We start from the raw sequence: 20,291 nt of genomic DNA, 5'->3' as shown, positions 1-20,291 counted from the left end.
CACCTCTGGGCTGCATGTGGGGACAGAGCTGGAGTGGGGCACCGTGCCCTGGCCTGCCAGCCAGCACTCCAGCTGGATGCTGTGTAACTTGTGCTTTGTAATGAAAAGGCAAATCAAAAGGACAAATCAAACCTTGGTGGGGTGCTGTGGAAGAGGACTAAAGCACCTCTGTTGGTTCAAGTCTGCTCTTGCCATTTTGTTTGGTATTGCCCAGTCTGGGTGTAAGGACTGTCCTGCTGGAAATGAGTCCCATCAAAGGGCTCTCGACAATTTTCTCATCTCACACACACCTACATTAACCTTTTCTGACATCTCTGGTGTGAACTGCCCTAAGTAAAGGGCAGTTTTTTCCTTATATTCATTTAGGTGCTAGTGCCTCATTATGAGAAGGTCTTAAATAAAAGTGTCTCAATCCCAACCTCACAGCTACCACACAAACCTCTGCTCTGCATTCTTGTGGTTGGAGAAGTGGCATCCAAGGAAATAAAACCATTTATTTTGCTGCTGTCAAAATAAATGTGTAATTTATCATATTTACCTCTCTGCCAGATTCCTTTGAAATCTCAGATGAGAATCAGAAAGGCTACAAGTGTCTTTTAAAATTACACTGTTCTGTGCTCTGCAGGGTGTAAGATTGTTTTGTTTGTAAAAACAATTTCTAATTTATGTTTTTACAAAGCTTGAGGAGCCAGGCGGTTCCCTGCTCTCTGAGAGACCATTGAGTTAAAACAAGGTAGACTGATTTGTCTTGCCTCCATTTAGCTGTAATGAGTATTAAGTGGTTTATCTATGTGGAGAAAAGTTACTCAGCTAGATTACATCCAAGCTAAATTACATCCCATTCCAGATGGAGTATGTTTTTTAGAACAGTAAATCTTGAGGAGGGTGGATAATAACAGTAATGCTCCTTCCTGAGCTGGAGCACAGCTTCTCTGCCTCTCATGGAGATAATGTGGAGAGCTCTACATCCAATTATTTTTCCCAAGGCTTTGTAAAGAAACAGGACTTCAGGTTTCACAGCTCTGTGCACAATTTAGCTTGTAGAGTTTCCATTGTGCAAGTGAGCGATGGCTGATGGGGATTACAGTTTTCACCTGTTTTGCTGTCGTGGGTAGCAGCCTGGCAGGGCATGCTCTGCCTCTCCCCAGCTTCCTCTGCTGTGTGATGGCTGCCACAGGGAGGGTGTTGAGTGGGATGTGAAATGTTTTAATGAGAAATTTCATTCCCTCTGGTGCCATCTGGCCCACTGAGGCACCCACTGCTTGTGCAGCTGTTTCTCGTGGCCCCAAGGGGTAACTAGAGGAGGATGTTGGCCCCCATGGCATCCCTGGCAGCACTGAGTGCCAGACAGCTTATCCTTGACCACGTGTCCTTGGCCACCATCCTGGTCTGGTCACCTGCAGGGCACTAGCAGGTGTGAGTGGACTCAAAGTCAGTGCCATGAGATGTGCCTAGGTGGGTGTGCTGGGGTACACTGCTCCCCGTGCCTGAGTCTGGGAGCTTCTCCAGCCACTGAGGAGAGTGCTTTTGGGCTGGTGAAGGTGCAGCACTGCTCACACTGGCAGCAGGCTTTGGCACAGCAGTGAGGACCATTTGTTTGATTTCTAATGAAAAGGGATGTGAGGGTCTGATCAGTCAGTGATCCAGCTCTGCTGCCTCTCCTGGATGGCTCAGTGAGGCTGTCCTTGTCTCCTGGCTCTGGGGGAGGCAGGAGAGGATGGAAACTCACTGATAAGAGAAAGGTCAGAGGCAGAAAAATGTTGGGAATGTGTTTCTTGATATTACATGGGTGAGACCTAGCCTGGGGTTTCACTGCTTAGCCTGGCAGTGTTACTGCCTGCTGTTGTGAGAGTTATGAACTTTTTAAAAACTGAGATCAAGATGCAAATGGTTCATCTGGCACCTGCCTCAACACAGGCAGGTCCAGAAGATGGAGGTGATTCATCTCTGAGGGCATAGCAAGGACTAGGATGGCTCTGAGCACTGTTTCACAGCCTTTGCCTGAGATGGAGCATCTTCTGCAGACAAAACGGCTCATTTGGTTTTTTTATTTTTTTCCTGTATATATTTTATGGTGCCATAGTGTGTTTTCTGGCTGAGGTCAGACATCAAACATGGTTGGGGGTTGAACAGTGGTGTCTGAAGAATTCTAGCAGTTCTCAGGTCAGGCTTTCAGTACCAGTGGTGTGCCTTGGCTCCTGAGGATACAGGGCTTGCCTTCCCAAGGAATATCCTTTTTTTTTTGGTAAGGGGTATGAAACCACAGAGAAGAAATAATTCTCTATTTCCTTTTCTTTGGCAGTCATGCTCTGTTCTTTTCATCAACCAGTCAGTCAGTCCTGGTAGCATTCAGGCCCTGAACATGACAGCTGCTGCATCACCATTCATCCATTTAACCTAAATTCCTTGTAGCTGCTGGCACAATGAGGGCACTGGTGGAGCTGGAATGCAGTTAGGAAGGACACCTTATCTGACCAGATCTGCCAGTGGAAGCTGTTGTATTCAGCACACAGCCAGTAGTCTCTGGTTGTCTTCAGACAGAGATGGAGACTGGTTTTGGAGCTGTTTAGCCAAATGGTTATTATTATACTGATATTAAGGGTAAATTAACCAAGTGTGATGGCCTGGAGCACAGAGGAGGTCAGACCAAAGAATCCATGGTCCTTCTGGCTTTAACAATCTCAAACTCTCCTTGCACCCTACTGGAGGACAGGTTCATTACTAATTCAGCAGGTTCTTCAAGCTGATCCCGAAATCTTGCTGCATTCAGCACCAATCTACTGCATCATTCTGCTCACCACCCTTAGATATGCATGGGTAATGCTGTGGTGCACAAGCCCTTCACAGGGAAGGTGCTTTAGGTTGATTCTATAACCTACTTGGTTTGCTCTCTTCTCCTCTGACCTGGAGACTCCCCCATGTTAGAGTGGTTGTTGGGCTGAGTTTGTGCACCCTGCAGCTCAAGCTGATGTTGCTGTGAACCTTGCCACCACTTAAGCTGTTCACTGAACTTACATAGCTCCCTACAGTGTCTTCTTAACCTTTCTCATGAGGACTTGTTTGGATTTCCTGGGTTTGAACAAAGCATAATCCAGTCAAAAAACTGAGCGTTTTTCCTCTGAGCGTGTGCTTTAGATGGCCACTTGACTCAGATCCATCCTGCTGTTCCTTTGTGTGCTTTGGCACTGGTCTATGGTAGCACTTTTTTGAGCATGTTCCAGTTTTCCCCTTGAGTGGCCAAAGCAGTCTCAGTGATGAGCTGTAGCCCCCCTGCTAGCCCTTCTGCTGAGCGGCCAGGAAGAGCATTCAGGCTTAGTGCTGAGTGCCTTTGGCAGCCACAGGCAAAGGCAGAGAGGAGCTGTTTAGCACAGAGCCAGCCTAAACCTCACCCCTGTGCCTGGGTGAGTGCTCGTGTGCCAGAGCTGCAGCCAGAGGTGCCTGCTCTCCATGGGGGGAATGATCCCAAAAGGATCACACACCTCTGGCACTGGGGCCCTTGTGTCCTGGTTCCTTGCCCATTCACACTCAGCAGGAGGTCCTGAAGGGGGGCGTAACAGTGGCTTCTGCAGTCATACCCTAATAAATGAGATTAGGGAAATTATAATTTTGCACTTATCAGAGTCCCTTTAGAAGTGTGGAAAATGTTTGGAGTTCTTAATATACTTATGTTTTAAAACTTTTCCTCCTGCTGTAACAGCTAATGGCCTCTGCTACTCCAATTACAAGTGGGAGGAGAAATTTTGCAAAGGTCCAATTGTATGGGAGGAACTCATCAAGCTGTAATGAGAATGGAGAAAAGGTTGTCCCAGTGTCCTTTATTTTCTTCCCTGTGAAATTTTCAAATGTGTTTCTTCTAAGTATGGTTCAAAACAAAAGCCAGATGCTTTTTTACTGCACTGGAGAGCAGTAAGCCACCCACAGAGCTCTCCAGTGACTTATCTTCTATGCCAGGCCACCCTGTCTGGTGGTGCTGTCTTGCTGCAATGGTAAACTGGCCATTGCATTCCTTCAGGCTGAATATTACCATTTTATGTAAGGGTATTCCGTATTTTATTGTCCTGGTGTTTTTCTGGTTAGTGTCACGTGCTTCCACTAGAAAAAACCAGATGTCCTGGGTAGGCACTTGTTGTGTGTGTCAGGCTGTGTGCATGCTGCAGCTCTGTGGCCTTGCTGAATACACTTCTCTCCCTTTTACAGCACTGGGAGTTGTGGCACTGACCTCCTCTTAGAGCTGTGCCAACAGCTTGGTTTTGTGAGTTTCTCAGCTGTTTCTGAAAGAAAAAGGCACGTGTCTGGAGGGGTTGTTTATTCAAACCTAAAAGGAAACATCTTGTTCTGTTGTGGAGTATTTTGGTGCAGTCTAGATAAATGCGAATGGCTTTCAAAACTAGGAAATTACTTTTATGAAAATACAAAACATAGTGTTCCAACTTCACTTTCCTTCTGTATCATCCACCCCTCAAACTGGCATTGATGCAGATCCACAGAAGATATTGCTGTTGCTGAATCTCAGCTTTTTAATGAAAAAACTTTGATGGAGTCCCTCATCACCCTACACACATAGAGTTTTATTCATCAAATCATTCCCAAACTTGCCTTCTACAGAGTGGGAAAGCATGTTGCTTCTGACACAAAACTTGCCTGTACCACAAGAAGCTTAAATGTATTTTTTTTTCTCTTTTCCTAAAGATTCGTCTTCCAACTATATCAGGCAACTTGAAACAAAAGTGAAGCTGCTGGAGGATGACAACAAGCTTCTTTCCCAGGTAGGTTTTATTGCCTAATAGCTACTAGTGTGGCCCAGTTCTCCTGTTTCCATATGGCTGTGTCTGACTGCCCATGTTAATGCACACTGGCTTTTGGTAAACATCCTGTGCAGGAAGAACACAATTCATATTAACCCCACACAGATAAAATTTGGTCTCCTTTTATTAAAATAAAAACATACAGGAATAAAAGGTGAGTCCTTTGTTAGTGTCTGTGTGTGTTTCAGAGGTGCATTAATGCCTCCCTGCAGAGCTCCTTGACCCACCTCTGCTCCTGGGGATGCCGTGAGAGTCCAGCTCTGCCTGTGTCCTTGCTGTAGGATTTTGCCTTCCTTGCCCATTTACATTGACTTTTATCTTGTTGAAAGAAGAGACTGTTGTCAAAGGACAGCCTTGGGAATAGTTGTGTGTGGTGCAGGCTCCCAGCTTTTATTTGAGATCTTACTTAAATCTGAACAGACTCTCTAAAGGGGCATTTTTTGCTTGCATCTCCCTTTCAAAGTCTACTCCATGTGCCACTGTGCTTTTGATCACTCATGCTGCTTACCTGTCTTTATATAGCAATGTCAAGCAGTGAGAAGAAAGCAGCCATTCTGGTTGGTATGTCCTCTGGATCCCCTGTGAAACACAGCAGTTGGTGTAAACAGGGGCAGCACTGCTGCATTTAATAAGGCACTGTCTATTTAAACCATTGGAAAAGTTACCCTTTTTTTTACCTGTTCTTTGCATCCTTTCACTGTTTTTATGTTCTGCTTTCCTGCAATTTTTAAAGATTTTTTTTCCTATACTTTGCTTCTTACTTCAAGCACTATGTTTCACAGTCATTTTGTTCCAGATTCTTCCCAATTATAAGGACTGGAAATAAAAAAGCTCTGGTAATATTTTCTTAAATGCCTTTTGGCCAGTTTATCTTTTGCTGTTCTTTGCATTTCACCAAATTGGAGAATAGACGGTTCCAGGGTCACATTTTTAAAACATTCTCATTTAAAATAAACAAAAATAATAGAGAGCTCTATGTATACTGAAATTTTAATAACATAATTTTGTCAAATGTTATTTTTTTCTGGAATACACATTTTGACCTGACTCTGAGCTTTTTAAAGATTGCTCCTTTCTCCCAGCATACTCACTGGCATTACTAGCCATGAAAAAAACTCATAGGGCACCAAAGGGTTAAACCCCAAAAGGGTGCCCAACTCAACAGCTTTGTAGCTGCTTCATGTATTAATTGATTGCTAATTTGATTTTAACTCACCCTGTCTTTCTCCCAAACTGTGACTGAGTGGTGTCTGGTGGGTTTAATTTGAGCTATTGATAGGCAGATAGGATGTGCATGGATTCAGGGATGGGCTCAGTGTGCCCTTGGCCTAGCTTTGTCCTGCCACAGCCAAGCACTTTGTCAGATCTGCCTTAGGAGGTCAAGAAGAAGTTGGAAATTAATGGTGAAAATGAAGAGGGTCTGCATAGCTGCATGAGCTTATTGCATTGGGAGGATGAAACCCAGTTAATTTTGGGTTGTGCACGGCGGCTTCAGGCTCATGCATAAACCCTTCCCCTACATGCTGCCCTGGATGTGAAGGCTGTGCCTTTTCCTCCACTGTCCTCAGGTGTCATCACCTTTTGGGCTGTGTTATTACAAATATTTGAATCCAGGAGGGAGGGAAATTACCTTAAAATAGCTCTGTGTTCTGGAGAAGGCCAGTCACATCCCCAGTGGCAGCAGGTACTGATGCCAGCCTGGCTGTGATGTGCTGTGCAGCCCCTGTCTGATGTCTCACTGGCTCTCCAAAAAGAGCAGGACCCAACTTCTTTTAGATCACATTCAGGAAATAACTTTTTTTATTATAAGCAGGGACTCAGCTGTCCTTAGAGCAACAGGACTGTTGAAGCTACCATGGGCTGGCTGAACTCCCTGGGAATACTGAGCTGCATCACCTCCAGTCATGCTACACACCCAGATCTGGATTTTTTTCTCTTTTAATGAGAAAGATTAGGAAAATCTGTATAGACACAAGCTCACATGCATATGTACATATAGTTCCCACCACTTTCCCAGAAGCATAATCCACTTACTGTGTTTTTACTTGCTTTTTTTGACTGGGAAGTGTTTAGCTGTTACCATGTGGATCTTGGGATAAGACTCTAGTCAGAAAGGATCCTGGCAAACTTTCTCCTGTTTTGAAAGTTGCCAGGTGATCCTGGCCGCTTGAACTCTGCAGTGCCAAACTGGCTTGTCAACACCAAAGTCACATTTCAACTTGGCTTGGCTTTCTCCCTGGGAGTATTGACTTTGCAATAATATTTGCAGCCTGGTGTCAAGAAGTTCTATCACCAGTGTGCTGAGGAGTGATGAAACCTGACGTCCTAAGTAACAAACAGTGCCTGTGCATTAAGGGATTAACAAATCAGAGGTGGTTATGGAAGTCTTCCTGGCTTCCTTCCAACTGCTAAACACAGAGCTGAAATAGTGCTTCATCCAGAGAAACCTGAGAAGGCTGGTGCTGCAAAGGATATTTGCGAGCTTTATGGCAGGATTTATATTCCAGTGGCCAGTGACACAATACCCTTTTGCTGGCTGCTGCATCCTGAGTGAGATTTGTTGCTTTATCTTCTTCAGCATCCCTGGAGTGAAGGTATGCTGAGAGGTGGTGTCTTTGTGGCCCCTTCTGGAATCAAGTTGTTGCTGGGGATCTCAAGCTTGCACTTCTTCTCCTGCTTCCCAACATATCCTTTCTCTATAAGCACTTTAGAAGAAAGCCTCAGTGGGACAGGCAAAAGCTCTCCAGCCCATGCCTGGCAGCTGCTCTGCACTGTACATGTCACTTGCAGCACAGGTGTCCTGGGATTCACACTTCTGTTTTTCTTGTGACTTATTTGAGCAGGTTAATGGAGAGAGATTTTCTTACTCTTGAAGATCAAGAAATACCATCTCACAAGCCACACTGCAGTGGGAGGAAAGCAAATGGAGATAAGGGTGTTACTATGATAGTCATATAGATGGGGTTTTTTGTTGTTATTTTGACTTATTTTGCTTTCTAGGGAAGGATATGTTCTGTATTTCCAGTTGGAAAATGATATGCTTCTGACTTTGCTAACCCCTCAGTACTCATCAATCTTTCCATTTTCCTTTCTCTGAGGAGAAACAATTCCATTTTTACTTTTTTTTTTGACACAGTTTATGCTGTTATGCTTTGTTGGTGTGGCCATGTCAGCTAGAAGGTCATGCTCTTGAATGGCATTGCTGTGCTGGCAAAGTCTCTGGCAGCAATTCTGGCAACCCACAACTTTTGTTGCCTTGATTTATATTGTTTGAGGAGGGGTTGTAGCAAATGCCACTACCAGAAAAGTGTCACTGTCATATTTTCTGAAAAAATCCCTTCACCAGGATTTCTTCTGCTGGGAAGCTGAGAAGCCTCAGAGAAAAATGAAAACAATAATTATCTCATATGCTTCTCCTGTGTTTTGCTGCTTTAGAATGTGGTTTAGAGATTGTTTATCCAACAGGTAGTTGTTTGAGTGGTTTCATGTGAGTTGTTTTAACTTAATGACCAATCACAGCCAGCTGTGTTGAGGCTCTGACAAGAGTCACAAGTTTTTCATTAGTATCTTGTTAAGCCTTCTGTAAGTATCCTTTCTCTAATCTTTAGTATAGTTTTAGTACAGTATTCTTTTATATAATATCATAAAATAATAAATTAGCCTTCTGAGAACATGGAGTCAGATTCAATCATTCCTCCTCTGTCTGGGGAACCCCAAAAATACCACAGAAAAGACCACTCAGTGCTGCTGTCCAGTGCTGGTCGGTGTCTGTAGCGTAGCCACAGTGGCAAAGACCCCACAAAGCCTGTTGGGGATGGTGTGAACCTTTCTCACGGGTCTAGCTGGTTTCTGGAAGTTTTAGTTGCAGTGTAAAGAAGATGAATGAAAGCTCTGAGAAATGTTGGGTGTTGGTTTCTGAGAGCTTCACAGGCATCACTTCTGTAGCCTCACACTCTTCAGGGAAGACTTGCACTGAGCTCTGCTGTGTGCATGCATTTGGTCTGTGCAACCTCATGTGGGTGAAGTCCTGATATTCCTCTGTGTCATTGTGGGAAATGCCCAGAAGAGCTGATGTTAACCTTTCTTTGGTGGTGTCTGGTTGACTAGGTGAGGGTACCTTCCATATTGCTGAGATATAATCCCTGAGGTGGGAGACTGTATTTGCTTTCCATTCCTCTGAACTAGAAGTGTCCAAGCACAAAACAGGCCCCTTAAGCTATTTCATGCTGCCCCTTGAACAAAAAGGACTTTTTAATTACTTTCCCCTTAAGGTTAGAGAGACGTGTATTTGCAACATTTAGGAGCTCCAAAGGTCAGTTCTGAGTAGTTTCATAACTAATGCATACATTTTAGAAATAATAAGGGTAACAGACTTCTGGCCATTCTTTCACATTATTTTGCATTTTCGGCTCAAGCACTTTTAGCTAAAACTGAAGTTTATAGGCTGTGTGGACTCATCACTTTTCTCTCTCCTTGTAACCCAGTACTATGCACCATGGGCTGGCTGTCAGGACTCCTTTTGGTTTGTAGTCTCTGCTGAGCTGTGTCTACCTTTTCCCTTGAGAGCAGAAATGCCAGAGGCATTTTTCTATTCAGAGATGCTCAGGGCACATTACAAACCTTTGTTTAAAAAAGCCCAGCTTTAAAGAAATCAGATGCATAGGGCAGGTGAGACTCTGAGTAACTGGACATTTGTCAACGAAGTCCTGGTGCCTCTTTCACAAGTCCCCTGGTGCAAAGCAGAAACAAAAAATTCTTCTCTAGGGAGTGACAGCCCTTGAGATTTATGAGTATTTAATTAAAATTGCCAAATACACTTCAGTAGGAGCACTTCACAGCAGCTCAGCCTGCTAGCTGCCTGGGATTTAAAGTTTCCTTGGAAGATCTTTAGAGCATCCCTACAAGTTCTTGAAAACTGTTCTTAGTCTTACTTGTAAGAAACTGCATGCTTTTCCTGAATTAAAAGGCTGCAGCTGTAGAGTTAATAAAATGATAGTAGGCAATGCCTGTAACACTGTTATTGAAACAGAGCTGAGGTGTTTGAGCAAGGAACTTCCATGCTCACAGCATCTGAAGGCTGCCACAATTCTCAGGCAAATGAGATCTTGGCACAACCATGCACTCAGCAGGCAGTTTCCAGCATATCTTTCTGAAAACAGGGGAAAATCTGGACCCCAGGGCCAAAAGGAGCCTGACAATCGTTAGCACTGCAAAGAACAAAGATGTAAATGCCATTCAGTGGAGAGCCTGATCTCTTCCCAAGGAGGAGAAAAAGAAATTGCCCACAATGTGCTGTCTGGCTTCAGCAGAGTCAGAGCGCAATTTCCCCTGTTATTTTATTATCAGCCACTTCTGTGCCAAGTCTGCCATTAACAGCTCCTGCTTGCAGAGTTGCCTCTGGCTCTCAGAGTTGCTATAAGGTCTCGGCATTTGGGCCTCTCTGTGAATTGGCTCTGGAGGTTTGTCTGAGGCCATGGCTTGTGCCAGGAGCACTGCACACGCTCACCACGACAGGAACAAAATTACAAACCTGTCTGATTTCCCCAAAGTCTACCTATTGTTTGTGCATGAGGAGGAAAAGTATAATTGCTTTAATTTAAGGTCTCACAAGGGAAATTGGATTTTTTTTTTCGGTAATACACAGCAACTCAGACATCAAAGTTTTCCAGGCAGTTGGTCTCCATTTAAATTCAGAATACTGAAGGGGATGTGCCCTCAGTTACTCTATTACCATTTTTAGACAGTGTTTCAATGTTTAGCTGCATATTAATTTTAATTAATAAAAAAGGAGATTTTTATTTGGGGTCACATCCAAATATTCCTTTCAAGTAAAAGGTGAGAATTCCTACAGGACTCTATGCATTTTGGAGTGCAGCTCTTGAAGAAACAGATTTTCATGTGACCTTCTCTCTTGAGACCAAAACTTTGATATAGTTTTGAGAATGCACTGCATTGCTTACATGTGTAAATGCAAAATATGATAACAGAATCCTTCAAATGTTGCTTCCTTAGTTGTGAAAGCAGAATCTTAAAAACTAACTGACATAGCATACAAAGCCAATCAATGTCCAAGTGTGTTCCATTTCACTTCTTCTATGAATTACAATGACAAGACTGATCTGACCAATTTGCTATCCAATAAGTTGACTTGAGATGTAAGTAACAATATGTACTTATTCAATAAAATGTTTTTCCTCCCCAAATAAGAAATGTACACTTCTATAGGAGCAGTTCAAAATACCTTCAAGCTCTCTAAGACAGTGGAGTTCCTCCTGTTTACTTTGGACATTAAGGCTTTGAGCTAATCTACCTACCAAAATAAATATTCTCTAAATAAATATTTAGAAGTGCACTCATGCACTTCTAGAGTGCATGATCAGTGACAAAATGAGCTTTTGCAACTTGTAATGAAATCTGGGTGGTGTACTGTGTGTTCTGGGGGTTGTCACCTGTGGAATCCAGGGATTTTATGAGAATGTAAATAGAGTTCACTAAAAACCTAGGAAATATAATTCAAAAGATCTAGATCCAGAAGTCAACTAACAGATCGACAGAGACATACTGGGTTAATTCAGTCTTACAAATTTGAGACCATCATATAATTTCTTGCAACTTAAAATTTTGGAAGGGCTGGAGCTGAATTTCAGTGTTAGAGTGTGTGTGAGAGAGATGCACACATGCAAGGCTCTGTTATGCCCCATTTGTTTCTGTTGTGGGTAAGCAAGAACATTGGGTTTAATGAGGCTCAGTTTAACCTCCAGCTGTGAAATACAGGATTAGTCATATCCTGTGCTTAACCAGCTTTGTAATAATTTCACTAAATTCCACTTTTTATCTCTGTATGAGGACAGGGCCAGGGAAAAAGCTCTTAATTGCAGTTAGATCAGGCTATGAAGAAGCTGCTTTTTGTGTCTTTGAGACATGTGGAGAGGTTCAAAGTACACAGAGTCTCAGGGATCCATCCATCTGAGAAGAACTGAAAAATGTCTTGAGGGGAAACTATGCAATAACTGCAGAGGCTTAAAAACAGATTTTTACAATGAGTAAACTGCCAAATTCAAGACCAGATCAAGAAAGATTCAGTCTGACATCTGAAAACTACTTGGGCAACAATGGGAAGGATGTTAATCATTCATTGCTTTGAGAACAAAAAAGCCTCTTTACTCAAAACTGCAAGTTTATGACAAGATTTTCAGTTCTGTTTTGTTTTTCATGAAGCCAAAAATGCAAATCTAAATCTTTATAAGAGACTTTTAAAGGATATTCAGATTATCTCAAAAAAATTGAGATTGGCATTAATTGATTCTCCCTGGCTGCTTGAGTCCTGCTTCAGCAGAGAGCTTGGAACATCCTAGTGGTCCTCCAGAGGAGAGGGACTTGGGTGCCCAGCATGAGCTAAATCCTGCAAGGGACCTTTGCTGCATTTTCAGCAGAGGGTTCAGGTCTTTATTTTTCTCATTCCCAACTCCGTTGTTTTATGGGATGTGGGGAGTGCCTCGAGGGCAGCCCAGCAGCGTTGCTGTGGCTGCAATTTCGGGAGGAGGGTCAGTGGTTCCCTTTAGCCTCCTTGCCTGGAGTGCAGCTGACAGGAGAAAATGAAAGGTGACTCCAGGGGATGGTCCAGAGCTGTGCTTGATACTACATCCATATCAACATCTACTTCCCTGGAGGAGCTGGGGCAGCATTCTGTAGTTTCTTTGCTGGCACCCCCAGTAAAGACGCTGATTTTGGTTCTAGTGAGCCATGATGGGCTCTATTAATCTGTGACTCTGAAACTCGAGGCCTGCAAGCCACACACCAGACCTGGGCTGCACTAAATGCCAATGGCTATAGCTCCATTTGGCTTTGTTAACTATTGAGCTGCATTTCTATTTAGGTTGTAGGCTGTGATACTTGGATCTCTCAGCCGTGCCAGCTCATATATCCTCTTGAGCAAAGCCTGCCAGTTGTGTGATTATAATTATATACTGCAATTTGGTTTGAACTGATTATTGAGTCTCCTGTGAGTTATGGGCTTGAACTTTCTCTGCAGATCTAAAACAAGAGGACAAAAATACAGACGTTCTTGAATATTAGCAGTGTACTTAAGTCCCCTACCTCAGTTGCTACAGAGAATGGAGAGGTTTGAAACCTGCACTGCTTTTATATCATGTACCCCACTGAGATGCTAATAAAAGTCTTTTTCCAAGAGTGATTTTACATGGTAGAATCTGCTAAGCCTTTTACTGACTATCTCCTGCCTTTCCCAAAGTTGTTAGCTCCCCCAACAACAGAGAATTCCAGCTGTCACCAATGCAACCAGGTGAAATCTGGTTGCCCCTCCAGCTTCTGTGAACACAGATCATGATGTGAGGGGGAAGTCAGAGCCTAGGCAGAAGTGGGGATCCTCATCCCTGTGTGACATTTATGAATGGCTGAGATCCAGCCATGGCACAATGCCCAAACGCATTTCCAATTCTACATGAACTACTAAAAATGGATTTACTGATGGAGCTGGCTGAGGCTGTGCTTGTGACCTCCTGGCTGAATACTGAAGAGGGAATCAGGAGAGTAGGTGTTTTGACAGACCCTTATCCTCTAAAGCCTTTGTCACCAGTTCAAGTGATCCCCAGATGTGTTGCATGTACAACAGGGATATGAACCAGTGTAAAGGAATTTAATCTCTCCTGTTACAGAAAGCTCATATTATTGCATGACATGGAAGATGTTAAATAGTTTTAATCTCATCCCTTAATTTTTTTGCCCTATTTGCAGGGTTCTTTCAAAATCAAGTACGTTGATTTTTTTATTGCACTCTCATGTGTGTGATTTCCAACGTGCCTGATAAATGCTGCTGAAGCTAATGGGACTCTTCACATATACTTAAAGTCAGATATGTGCTTTGCTGAGCTTATTTTTGCTTGAATATGTCTTGTAGTGATAACTGCAATTACTGAACCTTAATTCAATTATTTGCTAGCTTCACACAGTGAAATTGCCCATCCCTCAGATTCCTGGTGCGTGAGACACTAAAACATGGACTAATGAGATAAGGGGAAATGTTAGTGCAAGGTTGTGTAGTAGCGGATGTTCTCTGGGGCACAAGGCTGCCTGACAGGGCCAATCACTCCTGCTGCTGAGGTCAGGAGAAGCAGGGCCCATTGTCCTGATGCCCCTGTGAGAGCTGTGCAAGGCAGGTGCTTTGCTCCACCTCCTGTGTGTTATTTGAGATGCGTTTCTGCTTTGCTTTAGCTCAGCTAAACATCACTGCTCTGCTGTGATACCTGAGGCTGCCTTGGGCCAGCTCCTTGTTGCAGGGCAGTGTGCTCTGATAGTGCCACTGACCTCTGCAGATGTGCTGAAGCGGGGTAGCTGTGAAGAAGAGTAAGGTGGTCAAGCTTTACCAACTGTTCGGGGGGGATCATCATGCTCTGAATCTGAATAGTAAGGTATTAGTGTTTGTGCAGATGGGTTCTGCAAGGCTTCCTTCATGAATATAGGGAAAGGCGTTGAAGTTCAAATAATGATATTATCTTACCAAGTAACTCAATATTGACACCTGCACATAAGACCTTTGGTCACCTGTGGTAAAGATACGGGTTTTTTTCAAGATAATAAAATAACTTTATTTCTGTTAGGTTTCCACATGTACAGTGTTCTTCTGTTCCCTTCTAGCTGGCTGACTGCAACAGCTTGCCACAAAATTTCAGTAAGGTAGAGAGAGCTAATGCCTCCACAAGCAGCTTTTTTGGAACTGGGGGGCTACCTTTAGTACTGCTGCTGATTGTTTAGGGCTCTGATTGCTTATTCTTTCACTTGCTAATGTTGGTGATTTCCATTTTTTAATCATCTGAATGTATTAAATATGCCACTAATTTATTTTTATTTCTGCCCTGTACTTGTGCAAAAGACATTGGTTAGTAATATCTGTGTTTTGGCCAAGTTCAAATCAATGCCATTTGCCTATGTGAAGAGAAGTGTGCACTTTCAGCTAAATTGCTACAGGAAATAAGAGAAAAAGGTTTTGAACTAAATCTTCCATTTAATTACTCAGTTGCAAACAATGGGTTGTTGAGTGTCAGTGTCAAAATTGAGGCAGTTTCAATTACTGGAACAATTATGGTTTAGAGTATTGTTGCTGGTAGGTTAAGAATTTATATTACAGTGACAGACAAGTAATCCAGGTAATGGCCAGTGCAAGAGTCCATAAAGATGAAGGCAGCCTGACACAGTGGGCTGAAATAAAACCTTCTGCATTTTTTTTCCTCTTCACAAATGTATATAATCAAAAGCCAAGGTCTCAACAGAGTTTGCCATCTAACATCCAAGATTTATGGATGAAACTAAAATCTGAAGTAAGAGCAATTTTTTTTTTAATATAGGCTTTTTTTTCCCCCCATATAGAAAATTACCCAAATCATAAGCCAAGATCCTTTTGGGCTTATATGGTCAGGGTGTGATGCCCTTGCCCTATTGCTGAGGACCAAGTTCACTCTGATGTTTAAATGTTGGCTGAAGGAAATCCTATGCTTTGCAAAAAGGGGACGTAGCCACTGAAAAATGGAAATTGCTTGTCTGTCACAGGACTGGGTGATGGTGTGGCATAATAATTTGTATGAAGAAAGTCTTCTGAGCTGGTGTCAATAAGGGCATGTTCTCTTGTCAATATTTAGTTCCTTGCAGTATTCCTTTCCATCTATTTGCATTTCATGCTGTTACATAATTTCTCCTAAAGTTGTGTTGAAAGCAGATATAATATTAATACATTTAAGTGGTGCGGTGTGTAATCCTCTGTCTCTTGAGCTTAGTGCAAATGGGTCTGCACTGTAGGAAAATGAAGCTGATTATTATAAACCCTTGGAAATGACAGTCCTTTGGGAAGTCTGCTGTCAGTGACTCATGTATGCTTGATTCTCTGTGTTCTGGACACATTTTGCCATCCCTTTATACTCCCCAGAGGTAAATAAAAAGGGGCTCCCTACCTTCAATTTGGTGCTTTGTTGTGTGTTTTTAAAAATGACTTGTGAACCAGGAGAGAAAGTTTTCACAATGAAGGGGGTTAGAAATGAGTTACAAAGGGGTGCAGAGACCTGTGATCCTCAGGTGACTGCAGGACTGTCCCTCCTTGCTCCTGCCTGCAGCTGGATGCTCGTCTCTGGCAGCTCTTTATCACATGTGCCAAGGTTCCAGGGGTGCCTCGGGTATGCTCAGGATGCCCAGGTTTAGACACCCAAATTGCTCCCAAATGAACCCACAGCCCATGGGGAGAAGGGAAGCTGTGACCCTTTGTGAAGGCTTTAATATTTCCACAGGGCACAGGATCAAACTGATCATTTATGATTAAATACTTTTTAAAATATCTTTTTAGCCTTCATCTGTTAGAACTTATGGGAAAGGAGAAAAAAGTGTTTTCAATTAAAGGCTCCTTATGTAACGACCCTGTTTTGAATGCTAATTCATGAATTACTGGGAGCTGACAGTGCTACTTTTTAATTTTCCACAGTCACTTCAGAACATAATTCTAATTGAAATCATTTTTTGCTAATCTCTCATAAATACTGAGAACTTGCTGTCAAGTAAATTTCCGTCTTTCTGTATTTAATTTATGTTAAGAACAGTCCATTTTGTTGCATCAAAGTATTTCAGAATTAAATATTTGTCTTCTTTTTTCTCCCTTCTAGCAGAAGTAATACTGAGGGGTAGCAGAAAAGATAATTTGTCTGACTTGTCTCTAAGTTTTCAACACTTTATCTTCACAGTTGGTCCAACATGGCCACAGCACTGATCTGACTTTACTGGACAGAAACAAAAAGGAAAATAAATGTTTCTTTGTAGTACTTTGACCTTAAAATACCACAGACACCATCCATCTTCTTGTGTTATTTGTGTTATTTTTCAATTGAATCACTCAGCACAGCGGGTCAAAAAGTCAGAGGCCTCTATTTCTTCTCTTTGCTAGCAGGATAGAAAGCTTTGATAGGAACAAGTGTTTGCTGTTATTTCATTGTTTTGTTTTGGCCTTTTTAAATGTAATTTTAGTCTTTGGTAAGCACCAAGACTAATTTATATCTCAAGCGTTTAAAATTATACATTATTTGTTATGGAAAATATCCCTTTCCACCCCTCAAATTGCTTGTTTTCTGCAGAGAAAAAAAGTTGGTTTTGCAGTCTATTTTTACTAAAAAACTTGGTTTGGTGGCCCTACTCTTTTCTCACTGGTAGGAGTAGTCCAAGCTCCCTTCCCTGGTGGGAGGGACATGCCTGTGTCCATTTGTTTCATAACAGGCTGGCAAGGTCTTGGGCTTTGGTCCGATGGTATCTTCTGGGGTCACTCTGAAGTCCTGCCTAGTTGAACATTTTATCGATAAATGTTTTGTCCTTTTTTGCGAGTGTTGAGGAGTGATTGTGTCGGAATGACGGCGGTGGGGTGTCCGTGCTGGCAGTGTGTGGCACAGGTTTGTGCTGTCAGGTGGAGGTTGAAGGTGCTGGCTCTGCAGGCTTGTCCCTGTGCTCATCAGCTGGGAAGGAGGGGCAAGGCTGTGGAGAGAAGTGCTGAGCTGGACCGAGGGCAGGTCTTGAACTTTTGTACCACTGTGAAAGTCAGGACATGCTTGCTTTTTTTTTTTTTCTTTTTTTTTTTTTTTTTCTTTGAGCTATGCATATAACTAGGGTTTGAAAAATATTCACAGTAAGAGAGCAAGAGCCACTCTGGAGTAGTCAGTGGCCAGTTGTTGGTGTTTGCTGGGGACTGGTGTGTGAGCCTCCTGAACTCTCACTTGGTCTCCTTTGCTGTGTTCCTCCTTCTGTCTCTGCTCCTCAGCTTAGGAAACATTTCCAATAGAAGTTCAATTGAGACTGCATGCTCCCACAGAGTTTTAGTTAGGATGAAAATGATTTTGCTGATAAATTTATTGAAACTCCAGAAATGTGAAATGATTTTACCTGAAGGATAATTTATTATAGATATGTTGCCCATTACTTGAGATAATCTCCAGCAATGATGATGAAGAGACATGATCAGGGATTCTACTTTTAAAATGTCTTTCTGACTAGAAAAGCAATTTGGGATCCACTTACATCTCAGTAATGAAAATTGGGTAAGGTAATAAGAGATTTCATTTTGTGAGTGAATTGACAATGCAAATATCAGGATTTTTAATTTAGGTTTAAGTGGAGTAATGGCTACTCGTTCTGATGCATCATTAGTCATATTGCTTTTTAATGAGGGATTCACTTTCCTTCCCTGCTTAGCTCTAACACTGATAGCAAAGCCCAAGGAATGTGCAGATGTTTAGGGAGGTCTGTTGAATATATGTCACTGCACCATTTTAATTTTAAAAAGATAGAAAAGCAGTTTTCTTTTTATGGTGAAAAAACACACGTTTCCCTTTAGTGCAGGGAAGATAAATAGTGCAGAGCTGTGATTGGTAGCCTGTTGTAAAAAAATCACAAGCAGTAAAGTAAGATACATTCCCAAATAACTTCTAGAAAATATAGAAGGAAATTGCATTGACTGGAGGGCTCATGAGAGAGACTGGCTTTATGACAGACAGTGGGAGGAAAAAAGTTTGCTCTGCCCATCTCTGACAGGGATATCTTATAAATAATGGCAGATGAAGACTCTTTTTGCACCAGCAAACCCACTCTCTGCTCCAAACACCTTGTTCCTCTTCTGGAGAGATCTCTACTCAGCGTTTTTATTTCTTAGATGTCTTTTCTTGTCCTATTTTTTTTTCTCTTTTTCCTTTCTGTTCTTTAATTAAGAGCTTGTTTTGATGTTCATTGAACTCAGTGGGAATCTTTCCATCAAATTGAATGCATTAGGTCAGAGTCATAATCAGCAGCCACTGAAACAACCTAACAATAGTTTTGTCACACGCTAGTGCAGTCTTAAATGGGATTTGCTTTAAAAAAAGCAATAGAACTAATCCATTATAAACACTTGTTAGAGCAGAGTTTTGACTGTATCTGTGTATTTACCAACACAATTTCAACCAATTTACGCCAAATTGAAATTAAAGCAGACTTTTTCTTCAGGCAGGAGCATAGGGCAGTTAATTAAATCAATTTAAACTAGTGTGTTTTTAGCAACAGCAGTGTGACACTGGGTGTTGTCTGGACTTGGTTTGGTTGTCTTCCTTCCTTAGCTGGGAAAAGCATTTTGACTTTCTGTCAGGACAAGCTGTAATGGGATGAAACACTTGGGGAATCCCATGTAGACCAACCCATTCAGATTTTGGGGCAAGACATCAAGTTCCTGGGATGCAAATGTCTAGCAAATCTCTTCTTCTCAGGCCTGTTTTTACATTTCTGGTGCCCCATAATCATGTAGCATCTTGCAGGTCTCAGTGTGGTTTGCAAAAGTCCGAGTAATCCATGGCCTCTAAACTGCTGAGGCCACACACACTCTTCTGGAGCAGAGACTTCGAGGAGATCTGCAACCCCTGGGGTCTCCAGCACAAAGATACAGCCTCACATTTTGGCTCTGCTGTTTTATTCTTCTTTTCCCTTGGCCATGCATGTGTCCCTTCATCACAGATGTCAGGGAAGAGTGCCTGAGTTCCTGAGCTGACAGCTCAAAGGAGTGGGTAGCAGTGCCAGGACCTCTCCAGGAGGTTGCTGCATCCCCACACACACGCAAGAGTGGAGAAGGGGTTGCACACAGCAGGGATGTGGGAGCACAACCAGCCAAGGTGAAATCCTTTCTGGATAACCACCAAGAGACATCGCATGCCTGGGACACTGCCAGTAAACTAAGAGTCTTCTTATCATCTTCAATTGTGACCTGCTAACCTTTCTTTGAAATTATATACCTCCCAGGAATAGTGGAAACTCAGTTTTGCAGCAGTCACTTTTCAGCTTCAGAAGGAGTTATCTTCTTCAGATCTCACTCTCTCTCTCTCTCTGACTCTCTGTTGTGAAATGTGAAAGAAATACAGGCCACATCTTCTCTGTTCATAAATTCAGGGGAATCCCAGATATCTGATATGCTGCACTCGTTCTGTATCACTTGACTCCATGTGAGACACAGCAGTTCCCAGCAGATTGGGTCATACAGGACTAGCATCCATTTCTCATTATGGCTTTCTTGAGAACTGCCCTTCTCTTCACAGCTTATAAAAGGAAAGTTGATAGGGTGAGGGCTCCAGAATGGTTGTGAAAGCACTGGGTCACTGTAGAAGTTTTAACCTAAGAAAACAACATTTTGAAATAAAACCAAAGCTGAATATCAACTAAAACAGGCCATGTAGCTACAAGAAATATATATGACATTGATAGAAAATAATGTATCCACTCAGAGTGCATTAATTCTTCTCTTTGAGCAGGAAATTGAGATGAACTTCCAATGTTTCCAGATCTGTGCATGACAACAGTCTCCGAAGCCCCTGTTATGTTCAAGCCTTTGGGTTACTGTGGGGGTTTTACATACAATTGATATGATTTATGAGATTTCTTGTTAAATTTTATTGCTCCAATGATTTTTCTTTGGTTCTTTTGAAGTAGAAA

The 20,291-nt window shown here is 42.4% G+C and overlaps 1 protein-coding gene across 2 annotated transcripts in view; it reads left to right on the top strand.

Moving 5' to 3' along the window:
- Window positions 1–20,291, top strand: part of CCDC85C (coiled-coil domain containing 85C) — a 107,225-nt gene that overhangs the window by 63,331 nt on the left and 23,603 nt on the right. For both annotated transcript variants that reach the window (XM_038138836.1, XM_038138834.1), the window contains exon 2: window positions 4,690–4,766. In XM_038138836.1, the coding sequence (XP_037994764.1) occupies window positions 4,690–4,766 (77 nt within the window). The remainder of the gene's footprint in view (window positions 1–4,689; window positions 4,767–20,291) is intronic.

Source organism: Motacilla alba, chromosome 5, assembly GCF_015832195.1.
Source record: "Motacilla alba alba isolate MOTALB_02 chromosome 5, Motacilla_alba_V1.0_pri, whole genome shotgun sequence".
In the NCBI taxonomy this organism is placed as follows: domain Eukaryota; kingdom Metazoa; phylum Chordata; class Aves; order Passeriformes; family Motacillidae; genus Motacilla; species Motacilla alba.
This window is presented reverse-complemented; position numbering and strand designations above follow the sequence as displayed.